The sequence below is a fragment of the Lynx rufus genome, unplaced genomic scaffold (genome assembly GCF_022079265.1).
Source record: "Lynx rufus isolate CCGP_SWC_20201006 ecotype Redwood Valley unplaced genomic scaffold, mLynRuf1.p SCAF_13, whole genome shotgun sequence".
NCBI classification, from domain to species: domain Eukaryota; kingdom Metazoa; phylum Chordata; class Mammalia; order Carnivora; family Felidae; genus Lynx; species Lynx rufus.
The window spans coordinates 5,351,431-5,374,952 of record NW_025814827.1 but is presented as its reverse complement, the minus strand read 5'-3'; the positions used below and the strand labels follow the sequence as shown (position 1 = coordinate 5,374,952).

General features: G+C 36.4%; 1 protein-coding gene across 1 annotated transcript in view; it reads right to left on the bottom strand.

Annotated features, from left to right (window-relative positions):
- Positions 1-23,522, bottom strand: part of MYO9A (myosin IXA) — a 253,196-nt gene that overhangs the window by 26,661 nt on the left and 203,013 nt on the right. Inside the window, exons 37-40 of the mRNA XM_047074849.1 lie at positions 21,950-22,078; positions 21,026-21,131; positions 20,064-20,195; positions 19,209-19,332 (exon numbers count right to left, since the gene is read on the bottom strand). Coding sequence (XP_046930805.1) covers positions 19,209-19,332; positions 20,064-20,195; positions 21,026-21,131; positions 21,950-22,078 — 491 coding nt within the window. The remainder of the gene's footprint in view (positions 1-19,208; positions 19,333-20,063; positions 20,196-21,025; positions 21,132-21,949; positions 22,079-23,522) is intronic.

The following is a 23,522-nucleotide window of genomic DNA, read 5'->3' as shown; positions in this document are numbered from 1 at the left end:
GAAATGGGCAAATTCCTAGAAACATATCACCTACCAAAACCAAAATAGGAAGAAATAGAAAATTTGAACAGACCAATTACCAGCAAAGAAATTGAATCAATAATCAAAAAACTCCCAAAAAACAAAAGTCCAGGACCAGATGGTTTTAAGATGAACTCTACCAAACATTTAAAGAAGAGTTCATACCTTTTCTTCTCAAATTATTTAAAAAAACAGAAAAGGAAAGAAAACTTCCAAATTCATTCTATGAGGCCAGCATTATCCTGATACCAAAATTGGATAAAGACACCACTAAAAAATGAGAACTACAGGCCAATTTCTCTAATGAACATAGGTGCAAAGATTGTCAACAAAATACTAGAAAACCAAATCCAGCAATATATTAAAAAAATTATCCACCACAATCAAGTAGGATTTATTCTTGGGTTGCAAGGGTGGTTCAATATTCACAAATCTATCAGTGTGATGTATCACATCAATAAGAGAAAGGATAACAACCCTATGTTCATTCCAATAGACGGAGAAAAAGCATTTGACAAAGTACAACATCCATTCATAAGAAGAACCCTCAACAAAGTAGATTTAGAGGGTACCTCAAACATAATAAAGGCCATGTATAAAAAACCCACAGCTAACATCATACTCAATGGGGAAGAACTGAAAAGCCTTTCCCCTAAGATCAGGAACATGACAAGGATGTCCACTCTAGCCAGTTTTATTCAACACAGTACTGAGGTCCCAGCCATAGCAGTCAGACAACAAAAAGATATAAATAGCATCCAAATTGGTAAGGAAGAAAGAAAACATTCAGTATTTGCAGATGGCACGATACTATATATAGAAAACCCTAAGACTCCACCAAAAAACTGCTAGAACTGATAAATAAATGCATTGAAGTTGTAGCATACAAAATCAATGTACAGAAATCTGTTGCATTTCTATATACCAATAATGAAGCAGAAAGAGAAATTAAGAAAACATTCCTATTTACAGTTACACCAAAATAGTAAGATACCTAAGAATAAACCTAACCAATGACGTGAAAGACCTTGTACTCTGAAAACTGTAGAACACTGATGAAAGAAATGGAAAACAACACAAAGAAATGTAAAGACATTCCATGTTCATGGATTACAAGAACAAATATTATTAAATTGTCTATTATTAACCAAAGCAATCTACACATTTAATGCAATCCCTATCAAAATACCAACAGCATTATTCACAGAACTAGAAAAATCCTAAAACGTGTATGGAACCACAAACAACCTCAAATAGCCAAAGCAATCTTGAAAAAGAAAAGTAAAGCTGAAGGCATCACAATTCTGGACTTCAAATTGTATCACAAAGCTGACTGGCACAAAAATAGATACATAAATCAGTAGAACACAACAGAAAATCCAGAAATAAACCACAATTATAAGGTCAATTAATCTTAAATAAAGCAGGAAATAATGTCTGGTGAGAAAAAGAAAGTCTCTTCAACAAATGGTATTGGGAAAACTAGATAGCAATTTGCAAAAGAATGAAATTGTACCACTTTCTTACGCCATACACAAAAATAAATTCAAAATGGACTGAAGACCTAAATGTGAGACCTGAAATCATAAAAATCCTAGAGAAGAACACAGGCAGTAACCTCTTTGACATCACTGTGGCAACTTCTTTCTAGATATATCTCCTGAGGCAAGGGAAACAAAAGCAAAAATAAACTATTGGGACTTCATAAAAATAAGCTTCTGCACAATGAAACAATCAATAAAACTAAAAGGGGACCTATGGAATGGGAGAAGATATTCATAAATGACATATCTGATAAAGGGTTAGTATATAAAATATATAAAGAATTTGTACAACTCAACACCCAAAAACCAAATAATCCAATTAAAAAATAGGGAGAAGACATGAACAGACATTTCTCCAAAGAAGACATAAAGATAGTCAACAGATACATGAAAAGATGCTCATCATTACTTATCATCAGGGAAATGAAAATCAAAACTACAATAAGATATAACCTCACACCTGTCTGTATGGCTAAAATTAAAAATATAAGAAACAACAGGTGTTGGTGAGGATGTGTAGAAAAAGGATCCCTCGTACAGTGTTGGTGAGACTGCAATCTGGTGCAGCCACTGTGGAAAACAGTATGAAAGTTCCTCAAAAAGTTAAAAATTAGAACTACCCTATAATCCACCAATCGCACTATGGAGTATTTACCCAAAGAATTAAAAAACACTAATTCAAAGGGATACATACACCTCTATGTTTGTAGCAGCAGTATTTACAATAACTAAGATACCAAAGCAGCCCAACTGTCCATTGATTGATGAATGGATAGAGAAGATGTATTATATAAATACAATGGATTATTACTTAGCCATAAAAAAGAATGAAATCTTGCCATTTGCAACAACTTGGAGCTAGAAGAGTATACTGCTAAGTGAAATAAGTCAGCGACAAATACTATACAGTATTTGGAATTTAAATATATGGAATTTAAGAAATAAAATAAACTAACAAAGGAAAAAAGAGAGAAACCAAGAAACAGACTCTTTAACTATTGAGAACAAACTGATGGTTACCAGTGGGGATGTGGGTAGAGGATAGTGAAATAGGTGACGGGGATTAAGGAGTACATTTGTCATGATGACCACTGGGTGATTAAAATAAAAACCTAAAGAAGCAACAACAACAACAACAACAACAACAACAACAACAACAAAAACAACCTCTTCCCTTATTTGTGAAAATCTGATCTTTGGTCAATCTTCTAGCTGAGGGATCCCTGGCATCCTGGTAAAGACAGCATGAAAATGAGGTTATTAAGTGACATTGCCTCTGGAAAAAAATTACCCTGATTGGTAAGTTGCATTTAGAGAAGAAGAAATAATAAATTATAAATATCTGGTTGGAAGCCACACATTTGGACTTCCCTGAGTGTAGAGTCTATTGTAATCAGACATATTCCTTGCAGGGACCCTGGAAACTATGTCTATAGAATTTTACAAAAGTTATTGATTCCTGCGGAGGAATGAAACTTCTAAGGCAGAATGGGTCTCAGTCACTAGATTCAGATCTTCTCTTTTCAGAGATGTGACTTGGGAGGCTAAAGATAACTAAATCGTTGATAGTTGTATGGCAGCATGGACTGCTACAAGGACTCTGGCAGAAGAAGACGACCTTAAATTGTCTGGTGGCATACTGTGCTTCCTGTCCCACATCCTTCTAAGTGATTCTAATGCCAAGTGTAGCCCATGGTAGCCCTACCAGTCTGAAAGCTGCATCTGATAAGATATCCCTTCTCTGTGCTGTTGGGTATTAGAACAACAATAGAAGGGGAATAGACTAGGAAGAACTGACACCTTTATAAAATTTAGTCTTCTTTTCCAAATGCAACTGTTAAAGCCTTCTTTTGTAATTCTTGGGGTTTTAAGGCTTTCTTTGTGCGACCTTCCCTATTTCTTCTTCCCACATTTCTTCATTAAGTGTACTCCTTGGTATTTTACGTTGCTGTTGTGTATGTGTATGTGTGTGTGCGTGTGTGTACAAATATGCTAATACAAATGGGGATTTTTCTTTCGTTATATCATCTAACTGGCTATATACATCAAAGTTATTAACTATTTTTTTTAATGTTTATTTATTTTTGAGACAGAGAGAGACAGAGCATGAACAGGGGAGGGGCAGAGAGAGAGGGAGACACAGAATCTGAAACAGGCTCCAGGCTCTGAGCTGTCAGCACAGAGCCTGACGCGGGGCTCGAACTCACGGATCGTGAGATCATCACCGGAGCCAAAGCCGGACGCTTAGCCGACCGAGCCACCCAGGCGCCCCCAAAGTTATTAACTATTAATTGCACCCTACCACCTTATTAAATTCTCTTAAAACGTATAAATTTTTAGTTTTCTTGAGTTTTGCATATATACAGTCAGAAGACAAATGATAATTTTTTATTTAAAAAAATTTGTTTAATGTTTATTTATTTTTAAGACAGACACAGAGTGCGAGCAGGGGCGGGACAGAGAGAGAGGCAGACACAGAATCCGAAGCAGGCTCCAGGCTCTGAGCTGTCAGCACAGAACCAGATGCGGGGCTCGAACCCACAAACTGTGAGATCATGACCTGAGCCGAAGTTGGACACCCAATTGACTGAGCCACCCAGGTGCCCTGACAAATGATGATAATCTTAACTCTTCTTTTAAATTTTATACCTGTGATCTCTTTTATTATCTAATTGCATTAGCTAGTACCTCTCTAATCAGTGTCAAATAACAGTGGGGATAATGGACATCCTTGCCTTTTCCTATTTTAATTAAAATGCTTTCAGTGTTTCTCCATTAAATAATATGCAGGCTTTGGGGTTGAGACAGATATATTTTACCATGCTAAGGAATTAGAGATATATCCTTATTTTAATAAGAATTTAAAAAATACCTACATACTTATATCAAATGCCTTTTTTTATTTATCTATTTATTTTGAGAGAGAGAGTGCATACAAGTGGGGGAAGGGCAGAGAGGGAGAGAGAGAGAATCCCAGGCAGGCTCTGCACTGTCAGCAGAGCCTGGTGGGACTCAAACTAATGAACCATGGGGTCATGACCTGAGCTGAAGTCAGTTAACCGACTGAGCCACCCAGGTACCCCTCAAATGCTTTTTATTTAAATTTTTTTTTATTTATTCATTTTTGAGAGAGACAGAGACAGCATGAGTGGGGGAGAGGCAGAGAGAGGAAGAGTGAGAGAGAATCCCAAGCAGTCTCCACACTGTCAGTGCTGAGCCCTACGCAGGGCTCAAACTCACAAAACCATGAGATCATGACCTGAGGCGAAACCAAGAGTTGGAAGTTTAAGTGCTTAACCAACTGAGCCACCCAGGTGCCCCTCAAATGCCTTTTAAATATCTATGAGGATCAACTAACATGGTGAGTTATGTTAATAGCTATCCTAATATAGAATCATCCCTTTATTCCTAGGTTAAGTCTCACTTGGTCAAGGTTTATGTTTATGAGCTACTGAATTACTCTTGCTAATATTTTAACTTGCAATTAACTTGTAACAGATGACACAGTTCTACATTTATATATCAAGTATTTTACTGATACATACATACATACATATAAACATACATACTATATATCAATGTATCAAGTGCTGTTCTTATGGCTTTCTGAATAGGAACTCATTTAACTCTGGGAGTTTGGTACTATTAACCCCAATTTATAAAGAAAACTGAGGCATGGGGATTAAATGACTTGCCCATCACATAATAGCTAGTACACTGGTGCTGGGATTTATACACAAAAGTAGTCCAGAGCCCATCCTGTACTCCGCTGCCTTTAATTCTTTTGTGTGCAATTTTTGTTTTTCTTTGGGGGGGGGAGGCAATGGGAGTGAATACCAATGTTACACTCTTTTCGCAAAAAAAGGCCTTTTCCCTTTTTGCTCTGGAACAGCTTAAATTGTATTGTAACTATGTCTTTAAAAGGGTTAGTAAAATTCCTCTGTGAACTGTTTTTGTCTGGTGTTTTTATATGAGGAAACTCTCAGACAACTTTATCTTTTCTTTGGTAACTGGTCCATTGATAGTCTTTCTTTTAGAGGCATTTTGGCATAGGACAGCTTCTTAGAAAACCTTGTATTTCAAAGTATTTCAGAGTTGAATAAAATTGCATTAGCTATCCTCCAAGATGGTTCCTGATCATTCTTATCTCTCAGTGTTCATTTCCTTATGTAGTCCCTTCCACACTGAATAGAGTTGATGTGTGTGATTATCGTAGAAATAGCACAGTGTAACTTTTGAGGCTAGAGTACAAAAGACATTGTAGGCTTCTGCCTAGGCTGTCTCTTAGATCATTTGCTCTGGAAAAAGGCAAATCATTCAAGTAGCCCTATGGAGTGATCCATATGGCAAAGAACGAAGAGTTTTTGCCAACAACAAACACCAATAAGCTAACAATATGAGTAAGACATACAGAAAGTAAATCCTACAGACCCAGTCAAGCCTTCAGATAAATGAAGCCCTGGCATTCTGACACAAGCTCATGAGAGACCTTACCAGAACCACCTAGATAACCTGCTCCTGAATTCTTTTTTTAAATTTTTTTAAATGTTTCTTTATTTTTGAGAGAGAGACACAGTGTAAGTGGGGGAGGAGCAGAGAGAGAGGGAGACACAGAATCGGAAGCAGACTCCTGGCTCTGAGCTGTCAGCACAGAGCCTGATGTGGGGCTTGAAATCACGGACCTTGAGATCATGACCTGAGCCAAAGTCGGGCATTTACTGACTGAGCCACCCAGGTGCCCCCTGAATTCTTAACCCACAAAAATATATATATGAGATCATAAATGTTTGTTATTGCTTTAAGCCATTAAGCTTTTTGGTAATTTGTTACATAGTAATAGATGACTAAAACAATAGTAGTCTTAATTATGTCTCTTAATTTTCAGTTATCCATGATAATCATTATTTGTTACTTGTAAATTTGTGCCTACTCCCATTTTAATTATATTAGCTAATGATTTGTTTTTCAGAGAATCAAGTTTGTTTCACCATTTTTGTTGTTTCTAATTTATTTCCTGCTTTTACCTTCATTATTTTCTTCTTTCTGCTTTCCTTAAGTTAATTTTGTTATTTACTTTTTCTTTTTATAAGTTTTTTAAGGCAACACAATTTCATTTGAACATTGCTTTAGGTACATGTCCCAGAGACTCAGATAGTGTTTTTATTGTTATTTTTAAATTACTCAATAATTTCTCTGTGCCTTTGAGATTTTTCTTGTGGCCTGGTTTTTTCTCACAGACTTATTATTTTAATTAATTTCTAACAAGTAATATTTTATACCATGTATGCTTTGTACCTTCCCTTAAGATCTGGCTCACAGGCCTTCCCAGTATGCCCAGGCAGAATTAAATATTTCTTCCTCAGTACTCTCACCACATAATACACAGTATTATCTGATCCCTCCCTCTCTTCTTTTAAAACATTTTTTTTTTTTTTTAATGTAGGCTTCACGCCCAGCACAGAACCAAATGCAAGGCTTGAACTCACGATCCTGAGATCATGACCTGAGCTGAGATCAAGAGTCAGATGCTTAACTGAGCCACCCAGGAGCCCCTTAAAACATTCTAATACCCACGAATTCAGTCATCTAATCATATACATTTGCCATATTTTATCTGAGAAAGTCTATATGATTCTACTATCTACTTTTTCTAAGAATGATATTCTGAAATAAAAACCCTTAATTATTTGATTTGGATCAGAATTCTGTGAGTCCATAAAAGGTTTCTTTACTCTGTGAGACCAGTCTGTAAAAGGCTTCTTACCATAACAAAAATATTGAGAACCAAATGCCTTAATGTGGAGGATCTAAATAAAGATACTAACATTTCCATTTTCTCCCAAGGCTTGAAGAGATAACAATATGACTAGAAGGTATAGCAAAGTGTTAAAATGAATAAGGCCTATGAAAGAGTTTTGATATCTTCTGAAAATGCTTTAAGGTTCATGATGGCAGAAATATGCAGGAAGGAATGGCAAGGCACAATCGATGAGACACAAAGAAATTCAACGCTGAGTCAAAGTAAGCCCAAATAGTTAAAGACAGATGAAGATAGAGATACTTGTGGTGGTTATAAAGGACTAGATTGCACTGCCCTTACAAAACCTGAAGACTATGTAAGGAAAGACATGTACTACCCTCACCATGGAGTCATTATACTTTATGAAGATCCAAGGAAAGTATATACCCAAGGGTTGAACATATAAGGAGAAGAAAATATGCATCATCTAGACAGGACTGTATATAACTAGCTAAAACAAAAATTTCAGAATTCTTAGGAAGAAATTTTACCCCAAAATAGCACTTTGGGCCAAGACGAAATATCAATAGTGAGTGATCTTAACAAAAATAGGAAGCAAGGATGTGAATTATCAGACCTCTTCCTGAGGAGTCTGCTTTCCTGATAAGGATAGGTCCTATATTCAAGGCTTTCTGGAATATTGGTTACTTTGAATGGTATTATAATTAGGTTACAGGCCTGATCAAAAATCCCAATGCTTGTAATTATGGCTCATCAGATCATAAGAATTAGTAAGTACTTTAAACACAGCCAGTATATGATTGTATTTGTATCTTGCACATGAAAAGGAATTACCCACGTCAAATATTTCTGTACAATGCAGTGTGTCAGCAGTATTGTATGTAGAGCAGTGGTTTCCCAAAGGCTAGGCAGTAGTCTGTGGATCCCTGGCAGGGGTTATGTGCTATCTCTAAGCCCATTTAAAAGGGTCTGCAGTATCAAAATCAAGATACTAAGTTGCTGTTTGCCCTTCTCACTTGTTAACATCTGCACTAATTGCACAAAAGCAATTGTAGGTAAAACTGCTAACATTTTTGCATGAGTCCAAGGCAGCAGTACCAAACTATATTAGTAATCATGGTATTTTTTGCTACTATGACAGCTTTTTTAAAAAGTCAATTTCATTTCATTAATCAAGTAGTATGAATTGATTTTATTAATTCCTAACCCTTAAGTTCACTATTTTTTTTTATTTTTTGTGTGATAAAATGGGAAGTACATATAAAGGACCTTGCTACATACTGACCAGTTTATCTTCAGAAAAATATGAGTGCAATTGTTTCAAATGCAAGCTGAATTACAACTGCTTTATTCATAAAACAGTGCTTATAAAAATCAACAAAGTAGGATTATTCAGACTTAGATATGTGGCAGACATTTACTTTAAAAATGTATGAGGAGAGCTCATCATTTCAAGTGAAATACATGACCATATTTGTTGTCTATAATAAAATTTCAAGCTTTCAAACAAATATTGGAATTTTAGAAAACTTGTAACTGCTCTGTGAGTTTGATAGCTACCCAGTACTTAAAAGATTGTCTGAAGAGACTGGTGGTAATACTAACAAATGTGATTTTTGATACTGTATTGGGAAACATTTGAACACTGAGTAATGTATATAACTGCTGAATTACAAGGTTGTACTCCTGAAACTATACAACACTATAGGTCAACAATACTTCAACAAAAAAAATTTTTGAAAGATCTGCCTAACTTAGTGATCCAATATTTCCCAAATGACCCACCTATGACATTATAAAGCCATTGAAAGTACAAAATAACCAATGGATTTTAATGTCACAGAATATACTTTTTCTCCCAAATTTTTACTTAAATTTTGGTTAACATATACTGTAATATTGGTTTCAGGAGAATTTAGTGATTCATCGCTTATATAGAACACCTAGTGCTCATAACAACAAGTGCCTTCCTTAACACCCACCACCCATTTAGTCCATCCCCACCCCTCTCCCTCCATCAACCTCAGTTTGTTCTCTATCATTAAGAGTCTCTTACAGTTTGCTTCCCTCTTTTTCCCCTTCCCATATAATCATCTGTTTTGTTTCCTAATTCCACATATGAGTGAAATCACATGGTATTTGTCTTTCTGACGGACTTATTTCACTTATTAAATAAGCATAATGCATGCTAGCTCCATCCATATCATCATTGCAGATGGTAAGATTTCATTCTTTTTCATCACCAAGTAATATTTCATTATATATATATATATATATATATATATATCTGTATATATATATATATATGTATACGTATATATATATATACATCATCTTTATCCATTCCATCAGTTGATGGGACACTCGGGTTCATTCCATAGTTCAGCTATTGTTGATAATGCTGCTATAAACATAGCAGTGTATGTACCCCTTTGAATCCATATTTTTGTATCCTTTGAGTAAATACCTAGCAGTGCAATTGCTGGAATGTAGCGTAGTTCCATTTTTAACTTTTTGAGGAACCTCCATACTGTTTTCCATAGTGGCTGCACCAGTTTGCACTCCCACCAATAGTTCAAGAGATTTTACCTTTCTCTACATCTTTGCCAACATGTGTTTTTTCCTCTGTTGCTAATTTTAGCCATTCGTGATGTTGAGCATCTTTTCATGTATTTATTAGCCATCTGGGTGTCTTCTTTGGAAAAATGTCTATTCCTGTCTTCTGCCCATTTTTTAACTAGATTATTTGTTTTTTGGGTGTTAAGTTTGATAAGCTCTTTACAGATTTTGGATACTAACCCTTTATCAGATGTCATTTGCAAATATCTTATTCCAGAATATGAAATGTTAGTTGATGTAGCTTCATATTCTATATTGCAACTAACTTGTAAGTTAGTTGCTTTTGGGTGAAGGACCACAGTATCCAAAATCATCTGAGGGATAAGATCAAAAGTATATTGACTATACCAGACGTGAAATCTTCCCTCATTCCAGATACCACAGCCAGTGGTAAGTCATTTTAATAAGAATTAAGATTGCATCTCTTAATGGCATTTTTAAAAGAGCTATAAGCTGATTCCCTTTAGTAAAAGCAGAACTAATGCTCCTTTTTCCATAAGGCCAACGTTCTATGAAGGAGAAGGAAACTCAGCTTTGGATCATGAGCAGATGCTGAGCAGGCACATTAGGTGGAAAAAAGGACTAAGTTGTTTGAGGGGATGTATGAAGGAAAAACTCTGCTTTCTTTGTAAAGAAACATGTTCCTGAGCTTTCCTCCTGGCCTTGTCAGAAGTATCAAAGATCATGACAGACTAAATTACTGGCTCCAATTCTCCAATCTTCCGAATAGAATTATATCTGCACCCTCCTCATGGCCTCAGGATAGGTGAAGTATATTCTCCCCTTCTTGATTTGGGGTTTGGTCATATGATTTGCTTTGACCAGTTGGACATTTATTAGCAGACATTATGGGAGCAAAAACACGCACAGTGGAGCTTACCAATTCACGTGATGAAGACATCATGAAAAAAAAATATCCCAAAGAGTCCGATAGTACAAGAATAATCAGAGATGTGTGGAACAGAGCTGGACCTAACCTGCAGTCTACCCTAAATCAGCTAAACCTCAGCTGCCCCACAGATGTGTAAGTGATAAATACATGCTTGCATTAAGCCAATGAGTTGTGGGGTGCTTTTATATAGGATTATTTTGAAAACAGCCAATAACTTAGGCTACTCCATGTATACCTAATAGTCACATTCTGGAAGCTACCCTTGAGTACAGTCATTGCCTTTCCCTAAAAAGGTTTGAAAGTCTTTGGTAATGGGTAAAAGTTTGGTAGTATTATTCCCTGGCTTAAAAACCTGTGACAGACTCTCAAGACCTAAAAAGGATTGAATCCAAACTCCTGATTCTGTAATTTAAGAGCCCAAAATGTTACTAACTCATTATATCTTATTACTCTCCCCTTCCTTCATTCTTAACAAGAAATCTTCCATTCTGGCCTCTGATGTTCATTCAACTTTCACAAGCAGTACTAGTCACCAGCTTTCTATGTTGCTATAGCTTTTTGCACAGACGAGATTTAGTAAACTGAACTGCAATTATGTATTTGTTTGCTAGATTGTTATTTTATCTAAGGCAGAGATACTGTCATTTCTATACCTCCAGCACAGTGCCTGAAACATGGCAGAACTATTCTATTTTTGTTGAAAACATAAGAATAAATGAAATAGAATGAATGAGTGGGATTAGGAGGATAGGTATCATCTGCAGAAGAGAATGGGAAGGGAAAAAGATGTGTCTAAGATGCAGCCTACAAAGAGAAGTATCCTTAAAGAAACGAATTGAAAGTAGTCTCATTTTTATTTAGTAAAATTGTAAAAGTTTACTAAATAGATTAAGAATACTGAATTGAGATTACATTTTACCTCTACGAAAGTCTTCCTAATGAAAGAAATATAAAACTATGATACCTAGTATTATCATAACTTCATCAAATATACATAAGGAAAAAGTTCGAGGGAAATACAAATATTCTAAAGGATTCTCTTTTTTTTAATGTTTATTTTTGAGAGAGAGAGAGAGAGAGACAGACACACAGAGCATGAGCGTGGAGGGGCAGAGAGAGAGGGAGAAACAGAATCCAAAGCAGGCTCCAGGCTCTGAGCTGTTCGTGCAAATGGGTTTGCAAACCCACAAACCGTGAGATCAAGACTTGAGCCAAAGTTGGACACTTAACCAAGTGAGCCACCCAGGCACTCTGAAATACAAATATTCTAAAATATTAATAGATATCTATGATTTGCTTCCTGCTTTTACACGCTACCCTGTTTAAAATTTTCCACAATGAACATGAAAAAAGTATGTGAATCTCTTTTATATAAAAATATATGATCTTAAATATATCAAATGGCTAATTTTAAAAGACATTACATACTATAAAAGAATTCCAGGGGTGCCTCTGTGGCTCACTTGCCATCCGACTCTTGATTTCTGCTAAGATCAAATCCCAGGGTTGTAGGATCAAGGTTGGGCTCTGTGGTGAGCTTGAAGCCTGCTTACGATTCTCTCTCTCCCCCTCTGCCCTGCTTCCCCCACTGAAATACATTCTCTTTCTCTAAAAAAAAAACAAAAACGAAAAAACCTTTCAGTGATTTGAAAGTGGTAAACACAAAATAGTTTATCTTTCAGCTCCAAGTTCTGTGAGAAAAAAGAAAATAGTTTCTTTAAAAGCACTAAGTACATTACTACGCACACACAAAACTAGAATGATGCTTCAAATCTCATTTAAAAAAAAAGGAGCGGGGTGCCTGAGTGGCTCAGTCGGTTAAGCGTCTGACTTCAGCTCAGGTCATGATCTCACGGTTCATGAGTTTGAGCCCCACATCGGGCTCTGGTCTGACAGCTCAGAGCCTGGAGTCTGCTTCAGATTCTGTGTCTCTCTCTGTCTGCCCCTCTGCTGCTTGCACTCTGTCTCTCGCATTGTCTCAAAAATAAATAAACATTTTTTAAAAATTAAAAAAAAAAAAAAAGGAGATACAAGAGTGAACTGAGACTATTTAACAGTCGAGTTTTAGAATATAAATGGTAGGTAATCCCCTTCTAGCAGCAAAAATTACACAGGGAGCCAACAGCATTCATTTTTGTCTAGCATTCTGTACTTTTTATTCTTTAACCACAACCCCCCAGGATCACTCTACTGTTTTGTAAACTTCTCACCTCTCTTTTCTCACATATAACCCCATCATTCCAAACCACAATAATCCTTAATGTTTTCTTACTTCCTATCTTCTGCCTTTTATTCTTCAAACCTAATTGTTAGGCTTCCTGAAAAGGGTTAAGTTCCCTTCCCAGATATTACTGTAGTTCTTCCATTTCCATGCAATTCTATGTACAATAATTCCCTACATAATTTTCATTTGTCCCCATCTGAGAGAAGATTCCAAAGCTTTGAAAGAGGTGCTTTTCTCACAAATACACAAAGAACACAAATGCTGTTCTCCTTTTGCCTACTCTCCCAAGAAGGTCCTGTGTATCCTCCTTGTCACTGGCCTTGCACATTTACTGCATGCAGATCTAAGCCTACTCTTTCTATTTCCCCCAACCCCTTTCCAGAGATCTAAGTAATACCTCATGCATACCATGACGATCTCTGGGAAGGGCTTAGGGAGAAATAGAAAGAATAGGGTCCTTCTGGGTGTGGTGTTATCAAAGACAACACTACAAGTTCTCACCACAAGAAAAAAAATTCTAACTGTGTGGTGATGTAACCTAAATTTGTTGTGGTAAATTCTGTAATATATACATATAGCAAATCATCATACAAAAGTCTGCAATATATACTTTTAGCAAATTGTTATATTATATACCTAAAACTAACATGACATTACATGTCAATTATATCTTAAAAAAAAAAGATAACAATATAAAAATACCTGCTGGTCAGTACCAGAAACAATAAGAATGCTTCTATATTCTGAGCAAATCTTCACTCTCTGAATCCGATTCTTATTATGTCAAGTCACCTGAATGTGAACAGCAGACTTAGATACTATACATTATTAACATAAGGAAATGACAAAACCCTTCGCTGGAAGGAAAGCAAGTCCACACTTGGAATATTTCTTTCCTTTGGAACCATTCAGAGCTGCCAATTTTCAATTAATTTTTGGCTTTCCAATTATTAATACTTAACTTTTAGAAGGACATTTCTAGCTTCTTTTGGTGTAGTCAACTGCAAAACTTAACGCTGCAGATCTACCTATATGGGTTAATACAGAATCAAAGGTATGTTAACTTCTAAAAGAGACATGCAGGTAAGTTCTTTAATAAGCCTACAACAGGCAAAATTCACAAGGTCTGCCACTATGAGTACAGCAGTAAAATCTTTGAAAAGACTTAGAGCAATTTATAAATTTCAAACTAAGTAAATAAAGTAGCAACTGATACTATTTTAAAAATTAGAATGTTCATTTTTTTAAAATGCCCTTCTTAGAATGCTTGTTCAGCTAGATACGTTATGAAGAAAAGAATTCCATGGTCAAAGTTTTGGAAGTGTTATCCATTATATCCCCAACTTTGTTTGGTTATGGAAACTTTTGTGTGTAACATCTTTCAAGATGATGATTTGTGAAAGTTTTACAGATTAGTAAAATTTATTTCAAATTGTATTCTTCATATTATATTAACATAAATAGTGCTAAATCAATATTTATGTTTGGAATTATGCCATAAATAAGTAAATAAACCACTTCTTATAGCAAAGCAATAGTTGGATGAGACTAGAAGCATATCATATTCTGAAATCCTAGTCTGGGAGTGTCCTAGCCAAAGATTATGCTCCATAAACCTAATGACCTTCTTTCTGCATGGTAGCAGAAAGAGATTTTCCACATCATTTCAAAATGAAATGATCAGCATTCAACCTATTTCAGTGATTTATGAGTCAAGAGCTTTCTGATACATGACTGCTAGTCTTGCCTATCTCTAATCTATTCTTCTTTAGAATGCTACCAGTTATCTTCTAAAAGACACACTGATGGTGACACTCCCTCATTTAAAAACCTTTCCATAGCTCCCAAATGCCTCAAAGCAGGAAATTCAAAATTCATTTTTTTTTAAGTTTATTTATTTATTTTGAGAGAGGGAGAGAGTGTGGGAGGGGCAGAGAGAGGGAGTGAGAATCCTGAGCAGGCTCTGCACTGCCAGCACAGAGCCCTATGTAGGGTTTGAACTCATGAACCATGAGGTCATGACCTGAACCAAAATCAAGAGTCAGATGCTTAACCAACTGAGCCACCCAGGTGCCCAAGAAATTAAAAAAAAAAATTGTTTTTTAATGTTTATTTATTTTTGAGAGAGAGAGAGACAGAGCACGAGCAGGGGGGTGACAAAGAGAGAGGCAGACAGAATCCAAAGCAGGCTCCAGGCTCTGAGCTGTTGGCACAGAGCCTGATGCGGGCCTCAAACCCACAAACCGTGAGATCATGACCTGAGCCGAGGTTGGACGCTTAGCCAACTGAGCCACCCAGGCACCCCAGAAATTAAAAATTCTTAATGTTGCACATCTGGTTCCAATCTACTTTCCAAATTATTCTGCCACTTCCACACCACCTGCCCCAGCTCTAGCTATACAAGGTAGTTATTATTTACAGATTGTTGTTTCATGCTTCTTTCCTTCTCGAATTCTCTTTTCCCCTCCTTTTCTCCATTTGTTAAATTATTATTCATCTTTCAACATCCAACTCAAAATGACTGTTCACATTGGCAATAATACAACATACGTTTCATAAATATATTTCACTCTTCATTTCAGAAAAGTCACTACTATATTTAATTATGGAATAGTAATTTTTTTCATCTATGAATAATGAACACTATTGAGTTTGATTAGTCTATTTGTAGTGGTTATCCTAAAAACTCACTGCTATCTCCCCTAGATTTAATTCTTAGATTCAATTCCATGGATACTTACTAAATACCAAATATGCCCTCGACACAGTCATACTCTTAAGAACTGGGCCTATATACAGCCTTTACTACAGCTAAATGCAAATGCAATAGTACATTGCATTTTTCTTCCTGTTCCAAAATTGTGGCTAAGGCCCAAAGCTGAGGATAATGAAGTATTCCATCTACTAGCTTAAGACGCCAACCATAGTTGGTACCAGACTCTTCTCTAAGGGTTTAACTGAGAGATACCAATTTATTGAGACAGCTCCTACCATCAATATCCTAACACCTTCCCTCAATGTAAATCTAAAAAGGCTGAAAAGAAAAGAGGATTACTAGACTTTAAGGGGAACACAGAGTTTATGAAAATAGGACATTCCTTTCCTCTTTGGAGAAAACAGAAGTTGTCATATTTAAATCCAGAGGGAAAGAATCATCGTCATCTAAAAGAAAGTCAGACTGGTATTTCATTCCCTATTTGGTTATTTGTATAGGCAAAAAACTTACTGATTTACCCCTCTGTTATATACATAAGGGAAAAGAGAAATAAGGAGAGAGTATGGTGGGGGAAGTGAGAGATAGTAAGACAGGAAAGACAATGGCCTGGTTCCTGGAACCTGGTTCCAAGAGGTATGAAAAATGTAACCTTTCCCCTAATGTGCCTGTAGGTCCTAGAACTGGTACTGGGAGGTAGATTTGATTGTAAAGTCCTGAGGCAAAAAAAGACATACAGAGTCCCATGGTGTGAATGCCATTAGTAGGTTTAGTCCAAAGATGTAACCAAATCTTCCAAGGGATTGCCAATGCCTGTAAACACGGGATAGGACTGATCTGTTAGCAGGATAAATGGAAGTTCCCACTCACCTACATTTAGGCTATTGACAATGAGCTAGAACAGCAGTGCTGAACAACCAAGAAAGAGGACTGCCACCTCAACAGTGGGATATCATGTAGGATTTTGCCCCCGGTATCACTCCTCCCAGTTTCAACACTAGAGGAAGAAAAATCACAAGAAAAAGGGACAGCCGACATGTGTAATAAAAGGAACCTACTTACCCACCCCAAAAGTTTTCAGCCCTAGATTAAGGTCTAGTTTGCCTGAGAGAAAATGAAAAGAGTAACTGAATCAAGTCTGTGACTCACGTTATAATATGGAGAAAACTGATTCTTAAATACTGCCATGAGACAAGAGTGTTTAAAAATTGCAGAATAGTGACAAGACACTGTGAAGGCAGTTGACATCCAATCAGAAAGGGGAGTCAGACATGGTAGAGTTGGCAGGCAGTTACTAGGTAAAAAGCAAAACTGATCGGTGTTTATATCCCAGCAAATTGAGATCCTCAATGAACTAGTTAACCACAGATGGATAGCCTCTAAAGTTAGTTTCCACATATACTGGTGTTCTTAGCTTTCCATCTCTCCTTTCCTTTTTTTGTATAATAAATGAAATCCTGGTATGAGCTCTATTATACTATGATATTTATACTATGAAGTCTAAAACCAGTCTGTCAATTTTTTCACTACCATTTGCTTGCTGCTCTGTCTGAAAAATGCTAAGCAGATGAGAGCTATTATTCTATATCTGGGAAGTCACCATTAAAGTCACAGATATGAATGGACAAATAAGCATTACTAATGATGGAGGATGCTAGTAGTAGTAATAGGTATTTCAAGTAATGAAGTGAAGGGGACCAATAAGAACAAAGTTCTTCAGAAATTAATTTGATACCTCAAAGCCGCTTTCAATGTTACCTTTTAATGATCCAACCAAAGAAGAAATCTACAAAGAGACTTATCTGACAAAGAGCAAAACCAGTATATTATAAATGGACACTGTTCAGCTGCATAATACAAAGGAAGAAAAGGGAAGGTTCTAAAGAAAAAGAGTAAGAGAAAAACAAGTGAAGGCTGGTCAGGAAGTGGGACCTGAACTGGGGCTGTACATGGAAGGTGGACAGGCATGGATGATACACAGAGCAGAACAACTCTGGATGGATGGTAGACAATAATGTAAAGTGGCTATGACACATTGCAATATTAATACATACCGAGACTGAATTGCGGGTAATGCTCATAAATCTAACTGCAATTAGTACAGGTTTCTGGATTAGGAAGGACATGAAAAGGAAAGCAGAAGGTTAGAATGTACATGTCATTGCCCCATTAAAAGAGAAGGTTTAATCTTTCAATGGACTGAATATATCTGTCTTCTGCAGCATCAGGGGAAAAAAAGCACAGCTTGTCTAGCTGCTTTGAAAAGCAGTTTTAGAGTAAAAGGTCTCTCCCCATCCTTCTTAGATGGGCACTGCTAAATTGGGCATCCTAGAACTGAGCTCCTGAAAATTCAGACTACCAGAAAGGGTTTCACTTTTTAATAGTGTTTCTGTTTTCATTTTCTAGGGAAAAGATTTAGATAGTGTCCTACAATTAACTTTCTTTAGTAACTTGACTGCCTGGAAAAGGTCTATGTTTGTACTTATTTTTAGAGAAGACCCTTCACTAATTTAAATCAACAGACATATTTGTTAGGACTTATTCTGTGCCAGGCAGTTTAAGCACTAAAGAAAGAAACAGAGTTATTTTAATGTTAATCTAAGTATAAATCATGAAGATATAGATGAAGTATTGCTGGGCTCCTGGAAAAGCATGGGCATGATGACAGGGAAGCCTGCTTCCCTTTAGAGATTTACTGGGAATCTGACTGGGTCTTCATTGCTACAATTCCGTTTTGCAGCTGAGGGGAATGGTAGCAAATGATAGGACTTTAATGCAGCAGTAGTATCCCAGTTACCCAGATCCTACTGATTACTGGTCAGTGAGAACTGAAGTTGTCTATCTATAGGTGACTGGTTACAAAGGAAGATATTAAACAGAAAAGTAGGCAAATGGAGAAAACAAATTAAATTTTTGCCAGGCTTTTCTCAAAACCTAATAATAAATCCTTAAAGAAATCTTTATTTGAGAATAGTAGACTCATAGATGGAATTCCATTTCCTTATGAATCACATTCTTGCAAATGATTAAGTTCTCTACATCACACAAGTATTAACAGGAACATCAAAGGTGACATGGTTGAGGGTGGGAACAGATGGTGGAACGAAGTAGAGAAAAAAATTAGGATAGGTTAAATTTTCACAGAAAGGACAGGAAAAGAAAACAGGACAGATTATTAAACCACCAGCATTTTACCCAAATACTTGACTTAAAAACTTCTACACATTTAACTATATATATTCTGTACATATTACTAAAGAGGGCTAAAATATCAAACATGAGGCATCTATATTACCCTGAGTTAAAGTGGTTTCTTTTTACTCATTCCACGTGAAAAAGATTTGGAGAATAATCTCTCTTTACACCATAAATGCACACTTAAAGCCCCAGGAAGGCTCCCATTTTCCCCTGTGATTCCACATCTTGTATCTTACCATTGATCTACGAATCAGAGACAGCCTGGTCTTTGCCTTATTCTCAGCAAATTCCAAGCTACTGATGTCTTTGAGACGAGCCTTGTATTTATTCATTTGTTCCACAACAATCAGCTCCACACAGCTGAAACAGGAGGAAAAAGAGAAAACTGTTAGGAGCTGAAGTAAGTCAAATAAAGTGTAGTATCCACAGACTGCTTTTCAGCTAAATGTGGCAGATGGTTGGAGAATGAAAGAAAAATCAACATTCCTTATTTTATGAGCTCTATGACAAGGTTTATATAATGGTGGTCCACAACTTTGGCTGTACTTCAGTACCCACCCGAGGAGTGACTATATGTCGCAAAGCCCAGGCCATACCCCAGACCAATTAAATTAGACTCTCTAGGATGGGACAAAAACACCAGGATTTTTTTTAAAGCTCTTTTTGCAGTCAAGGTTAAGAACCATCAATCTAGAAGGAAACCAGAGGCCCACCAAAAAAGGTTAAAGTAAAATGCAGAAATACTGAAGTACTAAGGCCAAAGGGATTCGGAACCAGTTAGACTAATTATGGGAAGATACAAAGTATACATAATTTGGTAAAATGAAATTCTAAAATATTTTTAGAGATTACAAGCATTGCTAAAGAAAAGCTAAATTTAAAAAGATCCTTCAAAACAAATGGTGTTCAGTTGAATAGAATCTAAAAAAAAATTTTCATCTTCAGCATAAGAAAACCCAATGGTGTCTAACAATCTTCTTAAAAACATCTGAACTTAAGAAATCATTCACTATGTTCGATATCTGGATAAAGTGGCTACACTGACTCAGAAGTTTCTGGGGTCTTGTGGAGGTGTTAACGACAGGCCTTACGTGGTAGTCTTACTGATGTCCTGCACACTTTGTAGTGGGTCAATGGTATCAGGGCAGCGGAGAATGCAGGGTGCGAACACAATGGCTAAAGCATTAGCAGACATTCGATTAGTTTCTTCCTGTAGAGCAATCCTAAGGAATAAAAAAACCAAGTGAAGTTCAGAAAAAAAGGGTAAATAGTAAGGACACTGGCAGAGGATATGAGAAAAAGATGACGTATGACATCAAGCACATAGTACTGGAGGGATATACATATCAGTTGAAAGAAGATACTTGTAGACTTTTCCCAAAGCTATTCCTTTGCCTCTGGAAAATATACTTTTTTTTTTTTTTTTTAATGCACTTTCCCTCTGTCCCTTACTTGAAGCAATATAGGCTAGCAGATAGCTTATCAAGGGAAATTTCTGACCCACTACCATACACCTGATAAACGTGTCTGAAGAATGCACAGCAGAGACTTTAAGGCATTTTCAGATAGTCATATTAGATATTCATCTAACATTTATCTAGTATTTACCAGATATTTATCTAATAAAAATAAACATAACTTTCTACCCAACTACTGCAGATATTTATACTCAGAGAAGAGAGACCACTCCTGAAGTCTCTGGTCAGTCAATTCTCAAGCACCATTTGAACCCACCTCCTTTGAATTAGGTTATGTCTACTTCCTAGTTCAGGAATGAGATAACAGGCTAGGCTACATAGTGCCACCATGAGGTTGAAGTTGTTACATGGCTCAAACAGGGCAGAGAAGCACCTGTCATGCAGTCCAACTCAGCTGAGGCTTTCTGCTCCAAGGAACTGTAAGCCCCTATTTGAGTCGCTGACTTTATAAATAGGAAAAAAAAGATCTGTCAGTTTTCCAAATGAAGGAGTTCTTCCCTCATTTAAAAGAATCAAAAAAAAAAAAAACAAACAAACCCAAAACTATCATATCTTTCCTTGCTCCTTGAAATTACCTGACTAGATGAAAGATGAGGCGTTCCAGTGTATTGAGATGAGTTCGAGAGAGCTGGTCAATCACAGAGTATACACCACGGATTGTTTCTTTCCTCTCCTGAAGGCCTAGAAAGAGTAAGGACAGCAAATAAAATTGAATACGCCCTCTTATATGCTGTATCTTCCTCCTGAACAGATGGAAGCAGGGCAGCCTGGCTCTAAATTTTAAAGTTTTAGGAGAGACAGTTGTACCTGTATGACAGAAAACGAGCAACTCACAGTTACCACTAATCTTCCTTTGCTTGAATTCTATATTCACTAAGCAGTCTCCTGGTTTTAATCTATATCCCAGTAATCCTTATTACAGCAAGGGGAAAGAGACGGCCTAGTTTATTAGGCGTTTTGTGGCAGGTGGATTCCCCCATTAAAATTAATTAATTGCCATGTAATTTATAAATTGGTCTTATAGGAATTTGAGGAGTAATGCCTCAGGGCCTAAACACGTATAGGCAGGCCTTCAGCAACACCCTACATACCTGTAGTGCTGAAAAACTAAACTCCATCATCTAGTAGGCCTGGCATAAAATAGACAGCAGAGATCTTGCCTAGATTCACAATTTAAATGAATATAAGCTGGCCCTTAAATCTATTTAGTTTTCTAATGTGTTTATAATTTGTAATCTTAGTCTTTCAATCTCTTTGTGAGAAGCAACTAGCTGACTTACTCAGAAAACTTTTGGGATCCTGACATTTTAATGAAGCTCTCAAAAACCAACAAATGAATAGGTGAGAATACAGTGGCAGTTCTGTATTGACTGTCAAAAGCTTACTTTTGGACCTATATGGACTAAACCACTAGAGGATGACTAAATAAATATATAATGAAGACAGCATTCCTTTCCCAAGTATAGCCCTTCCGTGGAATCCAGGAAGCCTGTATTTACCCATAGCTCGAAGAAATTCCTCATAGAGCTCAAAGGTCATGAGTGGATTGGGCAAATCACGAAGCCATTGTTTGAATACACTTGCAATGACATGTATGTTATAGTCATCCAGGTTTACATTCTCAGCATCTGTTTATAGACAAGAGTTAGATAACAAAGCCAAAACATGCAAAGAAATTAAAATAATTCACTTTAGAAACTATCATCACCAAGGAAGCCTTCATGTTCTTAATTGAACTAATACCTTCTACAATCTAATTGTTTGCTCTAGAAAAGCACTTCTAACAGTGGTAAAGGAACAGCTTTTTGTTTGTTTTCCAAATCTGTTGTAGACTGCTAAATAAGTAAAATAAAAGATCATATGCTTTCATGTCAAAGCTCTGTTAAATACTGTTATAAGTATTTCTAAATGCTTATACTCAGTTTTTGTACTTATCTTGTAGATTGGTCTGTGAGCCACACTTTCATTAGCAATGCTTTGGATGACACATGGGGAAAAGGCCCAGAAGACATTTTCTAAAAATAAGGCTAATGTTAAGTCATTTTTAAAGATGAAAGGACAGCAATAACTGAACTTAGGAAATGTAAAGGACATATCTTTACTCTGTTTCACTTATAAACTCCCAAAGGTTATACAAAGGAAATGATTGGGAGGATATAGGATGAATGATTTTTCATTTGTGCTGACCCAAGGTGCAAGACACAAGTTGGAAACTGCCTTTAAACTGAAGTAGATGGAGTCTCTGGTAGGCAGAAGTTCCTGCTTGAGTTTTACCAAACATTTTCTGTTATTTCCATACTAATTTCTCCCTGATTTGCCCATTAAAACAACAACAACAACAAAACAAAACAACTAGAAAGAAAAAGCATGTAGATAGGTTCCTGGAGACACAGAGACAAGCTTTGTATCTATGTTTGATTCAAAATGATCTATTCCTTCCCAATAGTGATAAAAAGTAGAAGTTGACAATGAAACCAAAGTCAAACTCCTGATATATTCCGGGGCTGAGGCTACAGTTCTACACAGGTACATGTTTAATCCACTAAATAATTATGTCATCAATATAGGAAGGTGAGAACATGCATCAGAAACAGCACACTTGGGAGTCAAAATAACAGACTAATAGGCGATAGTTTAGATTATGAATTCAGAACATCTGGGGTTAAATCCCAGCTTGATCACTTATTGGTGGTGAGTCTTTGGGCAAGATCCTCTGTAAGCCTCAGTTTCTTTAAGTAGGATAATAATCCCTAAATCATAGGACTGTTGTGAAGATTAGAATAAAAACATTGGCACACTGCTCTACATCATCATCAACAGATCATTATGTAATTTTCTTTAAATTATTTTCTTCTTTGTAAATTACAGATATCATGACCATACCAAATTGTTAAGATTAAATGAGATCTGTCTGAAGTACCTAATAATGCCTTGTATAAATGACACACTCAATATGTGTTTGCTGAACTGACCACATAAAAACAAAGATTCTTTAGAAAGCCACAAAATGAATAAGCACCACAGAAAAGATTGCATTCTTTTGGCTACGAGAAAAAAAGGCAACATGTAATG